The sequence below is a fragment of the Oncorhynchus masou genome, chromosome 6 (genome assembly GCF_036934945.1).
Source record: "Oncorhynchus masou masou isolate Uvic2021 chromosome 6, UVic_Omas_1.1, whole genome shotgun sequence".
Taxonomy (NCBI): Eukaryota; Metazoa; Chordata; class Actinopteri; order Salmoniformes; family Salmonidae; genus Oncorhynchus; species Oncorhynchus masou.
In genome coordinates, this window is record NC_088217.1 from 48,918,823 (window position 1) to 48,935,790 (window position 16,968).

The window sequence follows — 16,968 nt, forward strand, 5'->3', positions numbered from 1 at the left end:
TTGTAGAAACATGTCAAACGATGTATAGAATAAATCTTTAGGATGTTTTTAACATAAATCTTCAATAATTTTCCAACTGGAGAATTCCTTTGTCTTTAGAAATGCAATGGAACGCAGGTCGCTCTTACGTGCACACGCGTGATCAGCTCATGCCAGACATCTGGTTGAAACAGCTCTCTTTCTCTCCCCCTTCATAGTAGAAGCCTCAAACAAGGTTCTAAAGACTGTTGACATCAGGTGGAAGCCTTAGGAAGTGCAATTTGACCCCATAGACACTGTATATTTGATAGGCAATGACTTGAAAAACTACAAACCTCAGATTTCCCCCTTCCTGGTTGGATCTTTTCTCAGGTGTTTGCCATATGAGTTCTGTTATACTCACAGATATCATTCAAACAGTTTTAGAAACATCTGAGTGTTTTCTATCCAAATCTACTAATTATATGCATATTCTTGCTTTTAGGCCTGAGTAGCAGGCAGTTTACTCCCAGTCCCAAAGAAGTTAAGAACAAATTCTTATTTACAATGACAGCCTAGGAACAGTGGGTTAACTGCCTTGTTCAGGGGAAGAACAACAGATTTCTACCTTGTCAGCTCAGAGATTCGATCCGTCAACCTTTCGGATACTGGCTCAACGCTCTAACCACTATGCTACCTGCCGCCTCATTCAACGGGCATCGCACATAGGCCTAATGAGTCCTAACTTTTCACAGAAGCTGCATGGACATAAATAATGTTTAAAAAACAGGAATGTCTGGGCACCACCTTAATACCAGCTGAAAATAGAGCCCTGGCTGGATTTACAAAAATGCTCCCTGTTTCCCAGAACTATACCAATGTCAATGTGCATTTCTATAATATTTATTTTTCTTGACACAACTATCCAAAGATCAGGACATCTCCCAACACCAGCAAATAAGTTCAATTTTTTTGCAACTTCATTGTTCAGTTCTTTCAGCTGAACAATGAGGTGCATCTAATACCATGTGCAGTATGGTAGAGTTCTGTCACCGCTGCAGTACTTGTTTAACTCTCGTCTGTTCCTTTCTCCTCCTATCCAATAGTCCGTTAAAGACCAGGTAGTGATTCTCTCGCTTGATTGTAGTAAATTGACAGGAAATTGGTCATTTGAAGTGTTTTGTCAGGTAAGGTCGCCAGAGTACATCACAAACACATTCAGTCATTAAGATAAGTATATGTCATTTCAAAACAGGGTTTTTTCATGTTTCTTGCCCTAATCTTTTTACGTTCAACTGGTGCAACCTTCATTTGAGTGTAGTGTTTACCATCTCTGTTTTTATCAACACAAATTAAAAGCATATTTCACCTCATCTAATCAGAACATCTTAGAAAAGTGGCTTCACTAACCGAGAAATTTCCAGAGTTGCAATAAATGACCTGCTAACACACAGAGCTGTAGATGACAGTTTTCTTTACACTGTCCCTTACATTACACAGCAGATCACTGGGGAAAGTGCAGTGCTAAGACAGAACTCTATTTTCCTTGTCTGCTTTACAACAGGGCCGGGGGCTTTTCTTCATATTTACAGTTTGCACGGAGTTTCAGATAATTAGAATCCACCACGGTTTAATGAATTGGTCTTCCCATTTTCCCACACTGCCCTGCTTTTAAGGTCAACTATTTCAATTTGTTGCTTGTTATTTAGGAACATGTCGAGTTTGGTTAAGGATCATTGACCTTTTGTAGTACCAGTGGCCATTTGTGTAAAGGCCACGCAGAGATGAAGTGACTGTTGTCTTGGTCCTGGATTTCTTGTGGTCATATGAAGTCATGAATTAGCCATTTGACCACCTTGTCACATTTTATCACATATAAAAGAACACAGCACTATTAGAAATGTTTCTAAACTTTCCCAGTCACAATAGTTACATTTTAATTGTCATATTCAATTTCTTTGAGTGGCACATATACATACAAGGACAAAAGTAGAGAGGAATTTTATATGATCAAATACAGTATGTAATCAAATATTACATTTAATCTCAATTAAGTTATGTAATTAAATTATGTTAATTCCAATCAATGCATGATATAGACATTTATGTTTTCCATTTTCTGAAGACATTGCAACTGCTAGACTGATTGCCTTTCTCTCTGGGGAACGCCCATGCTTAATGATGATGAACAATGCAAAAAGTTAACCTTTAAATTGACAATTGAAATTCACAGACTGCAATAAAAGTGGGAAAGTAATGTGGTCATGCAATGTTAGTGTCTGTAACACAATCTTTCTACTTTTTCTGCCTGCAGAGTTTCCATTCTGGACAACGGAAACCTCCGGATACAGAATGCAACCAAACCAGATGCAGGTCTTTACACATGTGTTGCACGAAACCAGTTTGGAGTGGCAAGCAGCTCCGGTACTCTCATGGTCAAAGGTAAGCCTATTTGTCATTGTCTTATACTGTATGGGATTATTACGTCTTTAAATTGGGTTGCGATTTCTCATAGGATACAACTTGTGCATGTATCTTGTGACAGACTCTTCACAGGAGATTTGGTTCTGGGTTTTGAGATTACTACAGTCCCTAAGCCTTTCTCCCCTACACATACGTGACGGTATCAATGGGTTCTTGCACTTAGCGCTCATTAAGAAACAGAGTTGGAGGTTGCCCTTCGCTCTCACTGCACTGTTGCCCTCACTGCACTGTTGCCCTCACTATGTGCTGTAGTGAATGTTCAGCACTGTCTCTAGACCTCCAGACCAACCCGATTTGGTACAGTGTAAGCGTAGAAGAGATGAGAAGGGGAGTAGTGTTTGTTAGATAATCTGGAGGAGTCAACCCGTGGGACTGAGGGTCGTGTTTCTGCTCTGTTGCTGTGACTTATTATACTTCATTAAATATGAATGGGAGGCGGGTGTAAGGTACTGTGTATTGGGTGGCTTTGTTTTGTGCATGCTGCTGTTTTTTCTGTCCTGCTGCTGTGAGGGGGTGATATTCTCACCAGGTTTTTCATCGCTTGGAGTGTTGGTGATTTTCTCCCCCCCCCCTTTTTTTTGCATTAACTTTAACCCTAACATGACCTATGTTTTCAGAGGTCAGGTCTGGTCCAGTTGTGTTGTGATATGATTTTTTTCCCCCTATAATTACTTTCTTTGTAGGTGGTGTGTTTTGCCGGTCTACAATTTAAGGGCTATTGATACCTCATCCCACATGTCTGTCCCCAGGGATTAAAAGTTGTCAGTTAGGTCTTTGATTCACATTCCAAAGTGTCTGATATTGATCTTATTGTACATGAATATTACAATTGATTATTGGAATGAGATGAGTGTCAATGATTGTCTCATTACTATACTGTAGATCAGTTTTTTCTGTGTCATTGTATTTATTAGGGCTTCAAGCAGCGAAGCTGGGTGAAACCCTTTTGTATTGGTTGGTGTTCTTATTATTATTCCAAAAGGGAATCTTCACATGCAAATTCCTGTGAAATTATAAAACTTACAAGGTTGAGACTTAACCAAAAAAAGATAAAGGGCCAAGGGCCACAGCCTCTCAAGTAATGGCATGTCAATTGGCCACATGGGGGCACTATAACAAGGAATTGAAGATGAAAACTTGAAAAGATGAAAAGTCATGCCCCTCACCCCTTCAGACCAAGAATCCTGAAAGTTGGTACAGAGGTCAATCTCCTTTCAAGGAAAACATTTGCCAGGAGGACCCATAAGGTCTACCATGATGGATATTCCGCCATTTAGAATTGTTCTAAAAATACTTAAAATGCTACTCCTCTGGCACCGAATGACCAGTCCACACAAAACGGTATATGTGGCATCTATGGACCAAAGTCTCGCAACTCATTATTTTCCAGGCTAGTAGCTCAAACAACATGCCCAATACTGACCAATAAACTCTCACATGGGTGTGGTCTGGCACATAAATACAGAAATATCTGGCATGGATATTGGTATTGTAACACACTTGATACACATGTTCAAAACACTGTCAAGACTCAACAAATGCAACCACAAAATGGGCACATATTTATATCTCTTGATCTGTTTGAGTCAGAGTGATGAAATGTGGCCCACATGCCCAGGGATGTGAGTCTAGCTAACCTGTAGGGTATGGTTCTGTTTGGCCACATGGTGGCGCTGTTGGGTGGCTGCTTGCGGCTATATTTTAAGTTGGAATTGGAAAGTAGAGTTGGCACCATTTAAACTGGCAAAAACTGGACAATTTGCCAGCACCCCTTCTCTTTTCAAATGCATAATGTTTCTTCTTATTCGAGATTGAACATTGGGGGTTATTTAAACATTTGACCGTGACGCAATGGCAGAAATCAGACGGTCTGAGTGAACATCGAACCTGACAACCCTTGAGTCAGTATTCAGTGAAAACTAACCTTATAACGCTTTCGCACCCCTTGACCTCAGCCCGGTATATCAAATCAAATCAAATTTTATTTGTCACATACACATGGTTAGCAGATGTTAATGCGAGTGTAGCGAAATGCTTGTGCTTCTAGTTCCGACAATGCAGTAATAACCAACAAGTAATCTAACTAACAATTCCTAAACTACTGTCTTATACACAGTGTAAGGGGATAAAGAATATGTACATAAGGATATATGAATGAGTGATGGTACAGTGCAGCATAGGCAAGATACAGTAGATGGTATCGAGTACAGTATATACATATGAGATGAGTATGTAAACAAAGTGGCATAGTTAAAGTGGCTAGTGATACATGTATTACATAAGGATGCAGTCGATGATAGAGTACAGTATATACGTATGCATATGAGATGAATAATGTAGGGTAAGTAACATTATATAAGGTAGCATTGTTTAAAGTGGCTAGTGATATATTTACATCATTTCCCATCAATTCCCATTATTAAAGTGGCTGGAGTTGAGTCAGTGTCAGTGTGTTGGCAGCAGCCACTCAATGTTAGTGGTGGCTGTTGAACAGTCTGATGGCCTTGAGATAGAAGCTGTTTTTCAGTCTCTCGGTCCCAGCTTTGATGCACCTGTACTGACCTCGCCTTCTGGATGATAGCGGGGTGAACAGGCAGTGGCTCGGGTGGTTGATGTCCTTGATGATCTTTATGGCCTTCCTGTAACATCGGGTGGTGTAGGTGTCCTGGAGGGCAGGTAGTTTGCCCCCGATGATGCGTTGTGCAGACCTCACTACCCTCTGGAGAGCCTTACGGTTGAGGGCGGAGCAGTTGCCGTACCAGGCGGTGATACAGCCCGACAGGATGCTCTCGATTGTGCATCTGTAGAAGTTTGTGAGTGCTTTTGGTGACAAGCCGAATTTCTTCAGCCTCCTGAGGTTGAAGAGGTGCTGCTGCGCCTTCTTCAAGATGCTGTCTGTGTGAGTGGACCAATTCAGTTTGTCTGTGATGTGTATTCCGAGGAACTTAACTTCTTGAAACTCCCCATCCCGGATCCGGGTTTGTGACTAAAGCCTCAGGCTCATTAGCATAACGCAACGTTAACGATTTCTGAAAATCGCAAATAAAATGAAAATAATGCGTCTGCTCTCAAACTTAGCCTTTTCTTAACAACACTGTCATCTCAGATTTTCAAAATATGCTTTTGAACCATAGAAATTGACTAATTTGTGTAAGAGTATGCAAAGCTAGCATAGCATTTTGAGTAGCATTTAGCACGCAACATTTTCACAAAAACCAGATAACCAAATAAATAAAATCATTTACCTTTGAAGAGCTTCTGATGTTTTCAATGAGGAGACTCAGTTACATACCAAATGCGCAGTTTTTCCTGAAAGCGTCTGTGTGTAGGAGAAATCGTTCCGTTTTCTACATTGCGTCTGGCTACCGAAACGAACCGAAAATTCAGTCACCTACAACGTAAAACTTTTTCCGGATTAACTACATAATATCGACCGAAACATGGCAAACGTTGTTTGGAATCAATCCTCAAGGTGTTTTTTCACATATCTCTTCATTGATATGCAGTTCGTGGAAGCTTGCTTTCCTCTCTGTATCCCATGTAAAAATACTGGCAGGTGACTTTTGCGCACCAATTTCGGCGCAGGACACCGGGCGGACACCTGGTAAATGTGGTCTCTTATGGTCAATCTTCCAATGATCTGCCTACAAATACGTCACAATGCTGCAGACACCTTGGGGAAACGACAGAAAGGGCAGGCTCATTCCTCTCGCATTCACAGCCATATAAGGAGACAATGGAAAACAGAGCCTCAAAAATCCTTGTCATATCCTGGATGCCATCTCATCTTGGTTTTGCCTGAAGCTCACGTTCTAGGGCACGCACAGAGAATATCTTGGTATTTCTGGACACGGCAGTGTTTTCTTTCGAAAGCTATCAATTATATGCATAGTCGAGCATCTTTTTGTGACAAAATATCTTGTTTAAAACGGGAACGTTTTTCATCCAAAAATGAAATAGCGCCCCCATAGATGTAAGAGGTTAAAACTTGCTACTCTCTCCACTACTGTTCCATCGATGTGGATAGGGGGGTGTTCCCTCTGCTGTTTCCTGAAGTCCACAATCATCTCCTTAGTTTTGTTGATGTTGAGTGTGAGGTTATTTTCCTGACACCACACACCGAGGGCCCTCACCTCCTCCCTGTAGGCCGTCCCGTCGTTGTTGGTAATCAAGCCTACCACTGTTGTGTCGTCCGCAAACTTGATGATTGAGTTGGAGGCGTGCGTGGCCACGCAGTCGTGGGTGAACAGGGAGTACAGGAGAGGGCTCAGAACGCACCCTTGTGGGGCCCCAGTGTTGAGGATCAGCGGGGAGGAGATGTTGTTACCTACCCTCACCACCTGGGGGCGACCCGTCAGGAAGTTCAGTACCCAGTTGCACAGGGCGGGGTCGAGACCCGGGGTCTCGAGCTTGATGACGAGCTTGGAGGGTACTATGGTGTTGAATGCCGAGCTGTAGTCGATGAACAGCATTCTCACATAGGTATTCCTCTTGTCCAGATGGGTTAGGGCAGTGTGCAGTGTGGTTGAGATTGCATCGTCTGTGGACCTATTTGGGCGGTAAGCAAATTGGAGTGGGTCTAGGGTGTCAGGTAGGGTGGAGGTGATATGGTCCTTGACTAGTCTCTCAAAGCACTTCATGATGACGGAAGTGAGTGCTACGGGGCGGTAGTCATTTAGCTCAGTTACCTTAGCTTTCTTGGGAACAGGAACAATGGTGGCCCTCTTGAAGCATGTGGGAACAGCAGACTGGTATAGGGATTGATTGAATATGTCCGTAAACACACCAGCCAGCTGGTCTGCGCATGCTCTGAGGGCGCGGCTGGGGATGCCGTCTGGGCCTGCAGCCTTGCGAGGGTTAACACGTTTAAATGTTTTACTCACCTCGGCTGCAGTGAAGGAGAGACCGCATGTTTCCGTTGCAGGTATATTTCTGATGGTGAATTGCACTATTGAAGACACTAAGGGATGCGATTTGATCATGTCTCAATTGATAAAGCAATACAGAGAAGTTTTTAAAGCAGTGCGATGAGAAATGCTATATGTTTTTTCTCCCTTTAAAGTTTAATGCTGGGTTTCACAGAGCATTGAAGACAAAGCCGCTGCTGTGGAGTACTCTGTCATGTTTGTTCAAGGGTTCAATCCATTTAATTTTCTTCCCTCTACAACTTAGAGATATCCAAATCCCTTTGAAATGCAGAGTAAACAGTAAGGTCCTCTGTTGAAATACCTTTTGGAATTCCCTTGCGTTTTAGCGTTGCAAAGCGGTTGCCATAGAAACACTGTTAGATAGCTTATTGTGGCCCCTAACGAATCTCAAATCTGCAATTATTTAATGATTGATTGTAACTGCATGAGGTGTCCTGATAGTACCTGCAGATTATGCATGTTACAGCCTGTTCACTAACATCAGGGTACATAAGGTAATGAATGCTCAGATCCAGCCTAAAGTAATTTCTTCCACACCAGCTGTGTCTTCTGTAAATCACTGTCAGGCCATGTTTCCTTATCCCGATTAATAATAAAACATACATTTCATATATTATAAATGCTAGAAAGTCAGCAGTCAAGGATGTGGAGCGAGAGCTTAGAGTGCACCTTGCCACAGACAGCTTTCTGCTGATGCCTTACAACAAACCCTCATCCACTGCCTGCCCCTCTCATTTAATCTCCAGAGTCATCTGCTACCACAGAAAACTGTGGTAGCAGAAAAAGAAATTGAAACATATATCAGTATTTTCTCCTAGATATATGGCTATGTACAGTTAATTGCTGTTAAATTTACAGCATTACACTCTATTTGACACAATGAATTGAATGTTATTTTTTACACAAAATATAGCCATTTTAACCCCACCCCCCACCCCCCCCCCCCAAACAGCTCACTGTTCCGAAAGCTTGTTATCGTCACTCTGGGTTCAGGTTGATGGCCCATCTATGATTTCCCAATCTGGCTCTAAAGAAATATGCTTGTGTGTCTATATACTGTGTAAATATGCCCGGCTGTTATTCTCTCATTATTCACGTGAAAGGCAATATATGAGCTTTATTTGACATTCTCCCTTAACGGTTTACTTTCCATCATTATGTGATGGCTGCATTCTTGGGCTGATGTACAAATGTTCTCATATATGATCTTGTGCCTCTCTGTCACAATCAATACTGTAGGGAAAATGGGACAGGGAAATTTACATGCACTATTTCTTTGAGAATTGGAAACCTGTTTAGTTGGAGGATATTTCCGCAATGAGAGCAGCCCTTATGGGAGATGACAGCAGTTTATTCAAATTGACTGTGGCTATATGAATACTGAAAAATACCTGTCACAATGCATTTATTTACTGTGGATGTGAATAAACCACCTAGACAACAGCAGAGGAGCAGTCACAACAGATGAACCCTGTTAATGTCCCCATTAGTTGAACACTGAGGGGATATTAACCAGTGTAATCAGTCTTGATTAGGAAATGGACTCTCGGAATGTTGATTGCGATGGAAACTGAATATTGCAATTAGTAATTACAGCTGGTCAATGGCCTCAAAACTATTTAACTCGATGTTGAGTTCACTCCTTTGTTGATGTCTGAGATGGCAATTCATTTTCTTTTTCAATAATGTGATTTTCTATTGCGAGTTGTCATCGTGTCACCTTTCCAATTACATTTGAGGGTCCTTGGTTGTGACATACATGCTTTAAAAAGGATTCCTTGGATCAGCAGGTTATCACAAAAGTATCAAACTAAATTCAGAGAGGTGGCAGTGGTCATTGCCTTTGTCACTTCCAGTGGTGTGATTTTTCATAGGTGTAGGACGAATGATACATTGTCTGAACAATTTATTCTGTGCTCTTTCAGGCAGATGCGAATTACAGGGCGGCCAGCGGGGGGCTACACCCCCCTGAATGAAAGATGAGCCCCACTAAATGCAACAAAAGTCAATCTTTGGGGTGTTTCTAAATAATGCTAATTTAACCATTCTCCTATTTGTTTAAAATGCAATTGTGTTCTGCTACTATTAGTTGTAAATATGAAAAGCTTATTCCAAATTAAACGAACTCCACTGTTTTTTTATGTTATCCCATGTCATTAGTTACCATAGCCACAAAGACAAAGTATTGGCTATATCATAAAAATGTATGAAAACAAAAATGTGCTTTTTTATTCTTAATTTAAGGTTAGGCATAAGGTTAGCAGTGTGGTTAATGTTAGGGTGAAGGTGTAGGTATAAAATCTAATTTTAAGAAGATACATTGCAGATACAGCCTGGTTTTAGCCTGCCGAGGCGACAGGGTAGCCTAGTGGCTAGAGTGTTGGACTAGTAACCAAAAGGTTGCAAGTTCAAATCCCCGAGCTGTCATTCTGCCCCTGAACAGGCAGTTAACCCACTCTTCCTAGGATGTCATGGAAATTAAGAATTTGTTCTTCACTGAAAAAAATAAAATGATGATTAATATTTGTGGCTGTGGTAACTGGTGATGACCTCACAGGACACTCAAATAATTCAGGCTACAAGAGTGCAGGCCTAAGGACAATCGCCAAACATGACTTTTTGGTGTTTTGTAACAGATGTCTCTTTCCATTCATCAAATGGCGTGTGCACAGTTCATTGTTTGGATGCTAGAATTATTTTGCAGTGGACAAATATACGCAGCCTTTTTTTAAGTGATTTCTTTGACAATCAGATGAAATCATCATGACTGGTTTTGTTCACGCCACATTAAAAGTGTACACATTTTTACTATTAAATTACACTGTTACACATAAACAAAATATAGAACCCCACGAATGTCACAGTATGTCACGGTATAATTCACACTCTGCTTCCAGGAGTTGTGAGCTGAGTTGTTTCTGATGCACAATCTGCGATGAGTCAGTAGAGTCATACAGAGATGATTGCTGATTTATTGAGGCCAAAGGAAAATGAATGGCAAATGATACAAAAAGCTTACAGTGCCTTCAGAAAGTATTCCTTGACTTATTCCACATTTTGTTGCAGCCTGAATTCAGCCTGAATTCAAAATGGATTAAATATTTTTTTTTTCTCACTCATCGACACACAATATCCAATAATGACAAAGTGAAAAAATGTTTTTAGAAATGTTTGCTAATTTATTGAAAATGAAATACAGAAATATCTCATTTATATAAGTATTCACACCCCTGAGTCAATACTTTGTAGAAGTACCTTTGGCAGCGATTACAGCTGTGAGTCTTTCTGGGTAAGTCTCTAAGAGCTTTGCACACCTGGATTGTGCAACATTTCACCATTATTCTTTTCAAATTTATTCAAGCTCTGTCAAATTGGTTATTGATCATTGCTAGACAACCATTTTCGAGTCTTGCCATAGATTTTCTAGTAGATTTAAGTCAAAACTGTAACTCGGCCACTCAGGAATATTCACTGTCCTCTTGGTAAACAACTCCAGTGCATATTTGGCCTTGTGTTTTATGTTATTGTCCAGCTGAAAGGTGAATTAATCTCCCATTGTCTGGAGGAAAGCAGACTGAACCAGGTTTTTCTCTGAGATTTTGCATGTGCTTAGTTCCATTCTATTTGTTTTTTTATCCTGAAATACTCCCCAGTTCTTAACGATTAAAAGCATACCCATAAAATGATGCAGCCACCACTATGCTTGAAAATATGGAGAGTGGTACTCAGTAATGTGTTGAAATTGGATTTGCGCTTTGTATTCAGGACAAAAACTTTTTGCAGTATTACTATACTGCCTTGTTGTAAACAGGATGCATGTTTTGGAATATTTTTGTTCTGTACTGTCAATTGGGGTTGTTTTTGGTTCATCCTCAGTTTCTCCTTTCACAGTCATTATCTAACTGTTTTGAAGTCACCATTGGCCTCACGGTGAAATCCCTGAGCGGTTTCCTTTCTCTCGGCAACTGAGTTAGGAAGGACGCCTGTATCTTTGTAGTGACTGGGTGTATTGATACATCATCCAAAGTGTAATTAATAACTTTACCATGCTCAAAGGGATATTCTATATATTTGTTTTGCCATCTACCAACAGGTGCCCTTCTTTGCGAGGCATTGGAAAACCTCCCTGGTCTTTGTGGTTGAATCTGTGTTTGAAATGCACTGCTCAACTGAGGGACCTTCAGATCATTTTATGTGTGGGCTACAGAGATGAGGTAGTCATTCAAAAATCATGTTAAACACTATTATTGCACATGGAGTGAGTCCATGCAACCTATTATGTGACTTCTTAAGCACATTTTTACTCCTGAACAGGTTTAATCATAGCCATGGGAATTAGGGGTGCTGCAGAATATCCCTTCCGCCAAAAAATGTATGTTATTTTTTCACAGAAATAGTGCACTGGGCTTTACTAGTCCTGTATTATCAGAATGATATAGCCGTCTGTGGCGGGGCCAGCTACCTGTATATTAAATTATCGCCAAGTTTAGCCAAAAAGAAAGCACTGAGCCATTATAGGTAGAAGACTGGGTCCATCCTAGTTAGTCTTGACTGGCAGAGATAATAGAGTGGTTGGACATGTCAAATGATGAGTCCTGATTGGTCTGTCATGTCACAGGCTTCTGTCTATAGAGAGAATCTTTGCTACTGCCAATTTCTGGAAAGATACAGTGCCTTCGGAAAGTATTCAGACCCTTGGCTTTTTCCACATTTTGTTAGGTTTCAGCCTTATTCTAAAAAAAAAATGTTTTTTTAACTACACATCAATCTACACATAATGACAAAGCAAAAACAGGTTTTTAGAAATTGTGCACCTTTTTTAAACCCTGAAATATTACATTTACATAAGTAATTAAACCCTTTACTCAATACTTTGTTTAAGCACCTTTGGCAGCGATTACAGCCTCGAGTCATCTTGAGTATGACGCTACAAGCCTGGCATACCTGTATTTGGGGAGTTTCTCATTCTTCTCTGCAGATCCTCTCAAGCCATGTCAGGTTGGATGGGGAGAGCTATTTTCAGGTCTCCCCAGAGATGTTCGATCAGGTTAAATTCTGGGCTCTGCCTGGGCAACTCAAGGACATTCAAAGACTTGTCCCGAAGCCACTCCTGCTTTGTCTTGGCTGTGTGCTTAGGGTTGTTGCCCTGTTGGAAGGTGAACTTTTGCCCCAGTCTGAGGTCCGGAGTGCTCTGGAGCAGGTTTTCATCAAGTATCTCTCCATTCATCTTTGCCTCAATCCTGACTAGTCTCCCTGTCCCTGCCTCTAAAAAACATCCCCACAGCATGATGCTGCTTCCACCATGCATCACCGTAGGAATGGTGTCAGGTTTCCTCCAGATGTGACGCTTGGCATTCAGGCCAAAGAGTTCAATCTTGGTTTTATCAGACCAGAGAATCTTGTTTCTCATGATCTGAGAGTCTTTTGGCAAACACCAAGCGGGCTGTCACGTACCTTTTACTGAGAAGTTGCTTCCATCTGCCATCCTACCATAAAGGCCTGATTGGTGGAGTGTTGCAGAGATGGTTGTCCTTCTGGAAGGTTCTCCCATCTCCACAGAGGAACTCTGGAGTTCTGTCAGAGTGACCATCGAGTTCTTGGTCAAGGCTGACCATGGCCTTTCTCCCCCGATTGCTCAGTTTGACCGGGCGGCCAGCTCTAGGAAGAGTCTTGGTGGTGCCAAACTTCTTCCATTTAAGAATGATGGAGACCACTGTGTTCTTGGGGACCTTCAATTCTGCAGACATTTTTTGGTACCCTTCCCCAGATCTGTGCCTCGACACAAGCCTGTCTCGGAGCTCTACGGACAATTCCTTCGACCTCATGGCTTGGTTTGTGCTATGACATGCACTGTCAACTGTGGGACCTAATATAGACAGGTGTGTGCCTCTCCAAATCATGTCCAATCAATTGAATTTACCACAGGTGGGCTCCAATGAAGTTGTAGAAACATCCTAAGGATGATCAATGGAAACAGGATGCACCTGTGCTCAAGTTCAGTCATATAGCAAAGGGTCTGAAGGTATTTCTGTTTTTTATTTTTAATACATTTGCAAAAATTTCATAACGGTTTTCGCTTGTTCATTATTGTTTTTTGTGTGTAGATTGATGAGGATTTGTATTTTATTCAATCAATTTTATAATAAGGCTGTAACGTAATAGAATGTGGAAAAAGTCAAGGGGTCTGAATACTTTCCGATGGCACTGTATAGCTATAGACAACTGCAAAAGCATTGCTAGAGCTCTCAGAAACATTGCTGCCCTGAATTTAGCTGGCGCTACTGGCAAAGCTCGCTCGGGAAAAGTTTAAGTAGACAGACTACTTTCTGGAGTACAATGCCATGTCGACTCACATGCATTTATGTGTTTAGGTGCGGTGGGGATAAGGCTTAAGAGGGTGTGAACAATGTTGAATAGGCGTAAAGAAAGAATAGTTCTCAATATTCCACTTTATTTAGAACGGCAGCCAGACAAAATTAAACGGGCCTATTTATATAATGAATATGAATTCTCGGGGCAGAAATGATAAAATATTAAAGCATTGGACCTCTCACTAAAGGATTCAGTTAAATACGAACTGGTTCTCTAGCAGATTAGTAAGAATGGCTCACCCCGTGTTCAAGAATGGCCTTTTTCCCTTCATTCAGACTACAACCTCTCATTTTCGGGTTATTTGAAAAGGAAATAATCGCCAAAATATCACAATTTTTAAAACAAGCAATAGAAAGCTGATTGCAATTATAGTTTAATCCAACAGAAAAGACTGAACAAATATTAGAAAAAAATATTGTTTAAACTCAAATATACTAATTGATAAAATACCAATATTTTCATTTTTTATTTTTTATGAAACAGTATAATCTTTGTAAATTATATAATAAATAGCACTAGTGGAGTTGTCACACATCCAGTTAACAAAAATATATAGAAATGTCTGCTCTATGCAAAATTACAACCAACTGATTGCAGCATTAATGCAAAAATGGAGGAGGCAAAAGTGGAAAGGGGAGAATGCAAGGAACTTGTCTGTCGGTCCTGAATTAAAGATCAAAATTGTCTGAAGATAATTGTGATAAATAAAAAAGTATACCAGTTTAATTTAAGGATAAAAAAATTGACAGCTGCACCATACAGGTTGCAAAATAGTTGGGAGATTTTCAACAGCACATGGTTTATGAAAACTGATACACAAACTGTTGTTTTTCAATTTAAATGATATACAAAATTCTTGCAATAAATAGAATGTTGTATGTATGGGGGATACAACCATCCCAGCTCTGCAGATGTTGCTACAAAGTTACAGAATCATTAGATCACTTGCTTCGGTCCTGCCCATATGCAGGGTTGGGTAGGTTACTTTATAAATGTAATCTGTTACAGTTACTTTGTAACCAAAATTGTAATCAGTAATGTAACTTTTGGATCATCCATACTCAGTAATGTAATCTGATTAGATTTTGTTTTTAAATTACTTTCCCCTTAAGACATTAGAAGAAGACAAAAATATATGTTACCTATTGAACGACATCTATTGCAGGATAAATCAATGTTAAAGTTTACATAGCTGGCCATGTATGGAAGGTCAATTTTACTTTATGGGTTGGTTATGTAGGCTTCTTCTAACCCATCGCTTTCTACTACATATAATAATATGATTTAATTATATCTTTAATTATATCTTTACATCAGAATTCCAGTTATTGCAATAAATGTTATACCTCTTGATCTTTAAGAATAAGACTTGGAAATATGGAAGTATAGATTAGCCAAATTGTTTTACCTGAGCATAACCCCAAAACTAAGGACTTTTTAGCTGTTGTTTAGGATTTTGTTTTTTGGAGGACTGATTGGGCTCATTGATTTGAAAAATAAATGCTGGCTCATGGAATGGCTTGCTTTGAGCACTTTTGAAAAGTACTATTTACACGTGGAAAATTAATGCCATGTGCTGCATTATAATGTCCATTGCTCGTGTTTCTTGGTCTGAAGCAAGTCTCTTCTTATTATTGGTGTCCTTTAGTAGAGGTTTCTTTGCAGAAATTTGACCATGAAGGCCTGATTCACGCAGTCGCCTCTGAACAGTTGATGTTGAGATGTGTCTGTTATTTGAACTCTGTGAAGCATTTATTTGGTTGGAGGCTGGTAACTCTACTGAACTTATCTTCTGCAGCAGAAGTAACTCTGGGTCTTCCTTTCCTGTGGCGGTCCTCATGAGAGCCTGTTTCATTATAGCGCTTGATGGTTTTTGCAACTGCACTTGAATAAACTTTAAAAGTTCTTGACATTTTCTGTATTGACTGACCTTCATGTCTTAAAGTAATAATGGACTGCCGTTTCTCTTTGCTTATTTGAGCTGCTTTTACCAGATAGGGCTATCTTCTGTATACCACCCCGACTGTACCTTGTCACAACACAACTGATTGGCTCAAACACATTAAGAAGGAAATAAATTCCACAAATGTGACCCACCACCTGGATTCGATCTTATGCCGCAAAAATGTTAATGGTGTTTTTTACATTGGATAAAAGTAGAGGCTCAGAGCTACAAAATGGTATATCATACACTGCATTTTTGAGGAACAATGGGAAAGTAATTCTGCTTTGAAAGTTGACACATTTGTAAACTCACTTTTGAGAAAATGTCCTTTCAATGTTTTGGTATCTAGTGAATAGCTCTTCTTTGTCTACACCCATTCAGCATTCAGAGTTCACAGCGCACACCTGATGCTCTGGCCAATGATTTGCTTACCTCTGAATAACAGGAAAACAGCCTCTGCCTGCAACAATTTCATTACGCTTTTTTTGCCGATGTTTACTGACACTGACCATATTCAACGGGTGTTGCACACTTTTGCTAAGACATGTAACTAGCTAGATAAACAACGTGTAAGATCACACACGTCACATAACGTTAGCAAGCGAGCCAGCCAGCTAATGTTAGCTAGTTGAACATCAATGAACATAGTGCCAAATCATGTTGTTACTACCTTGCATGAATCTTCTGGGAGCTAACCAACCAGGTTCAATGTTAGCTAGCTAACATTAGGCTCCAACTAGTAAGGTAAACGGTTCTGGGATATGAATAATAATGTCATACATGTAACAAAAACATTTATATATGGTGGATTGGAAATGATGCAGACAATTACGTTGATAGAAGTCACAATCTATCTGCAGTATTAAAGCTGATCTACCCCCTAAAAAGCGAGTGTGAATCTCAGCAAAATCATTCAAGAGCATTTTTCTCATACAGTACTTGTCTCCAAGCTGTCTACATGCTTCACATGCGTAGATCTACTCACACACACGTGCACTTGGGTGGAGTTGGATTTTTGGAGCAACGCACACCTTTTGGCTGATCCAGACTCCCAAATAACATTCCCAAGGGGGCGACAGAGGTTTTCTTGTTGTCTTCTAATTTGTGTTGAAAGCAAAAGAAGAGTAAAGTTCTCTTGTTGTCTTCAAGAGTCTTCCCCTTGCTAGCTATAGTAAACTCACGTAAACTCGTACATCGCCTTGGTCCGTACAATTGCCCGTATTTTAGCGCCCCAAAAACGTAATACTTCCAGATCAACTGTAATGTCAATACCATTGTAAA

The 16,968-nt window shown here is 40.3% G+C and overlaps 1 protein-coding gene across 3 annotated transcripts in view; it reads left to right on the forward strand.

The window, feature by feature from the left end:
• Positions 1-16,968, forward strand: part of cntn4 (contactin 4) — a 169,940-nt gene that overhangs the window by 133,296 nt on the left and 19,676 nt on the right. For all 3 annotated transcript variants that reach the window (XM_064968917.1, XM_064968919.1, XM_064968918.1), the window contains exon 12: positions 2,273-2,400. In XM_064968917.1, the coding sequence (XP_064824989.1) occupies positions 2,273-2,400 (128 nt within the window). The remainder of the gene's footprint in view (positions 1-2,272; positions 2,401-16,968) is intronic.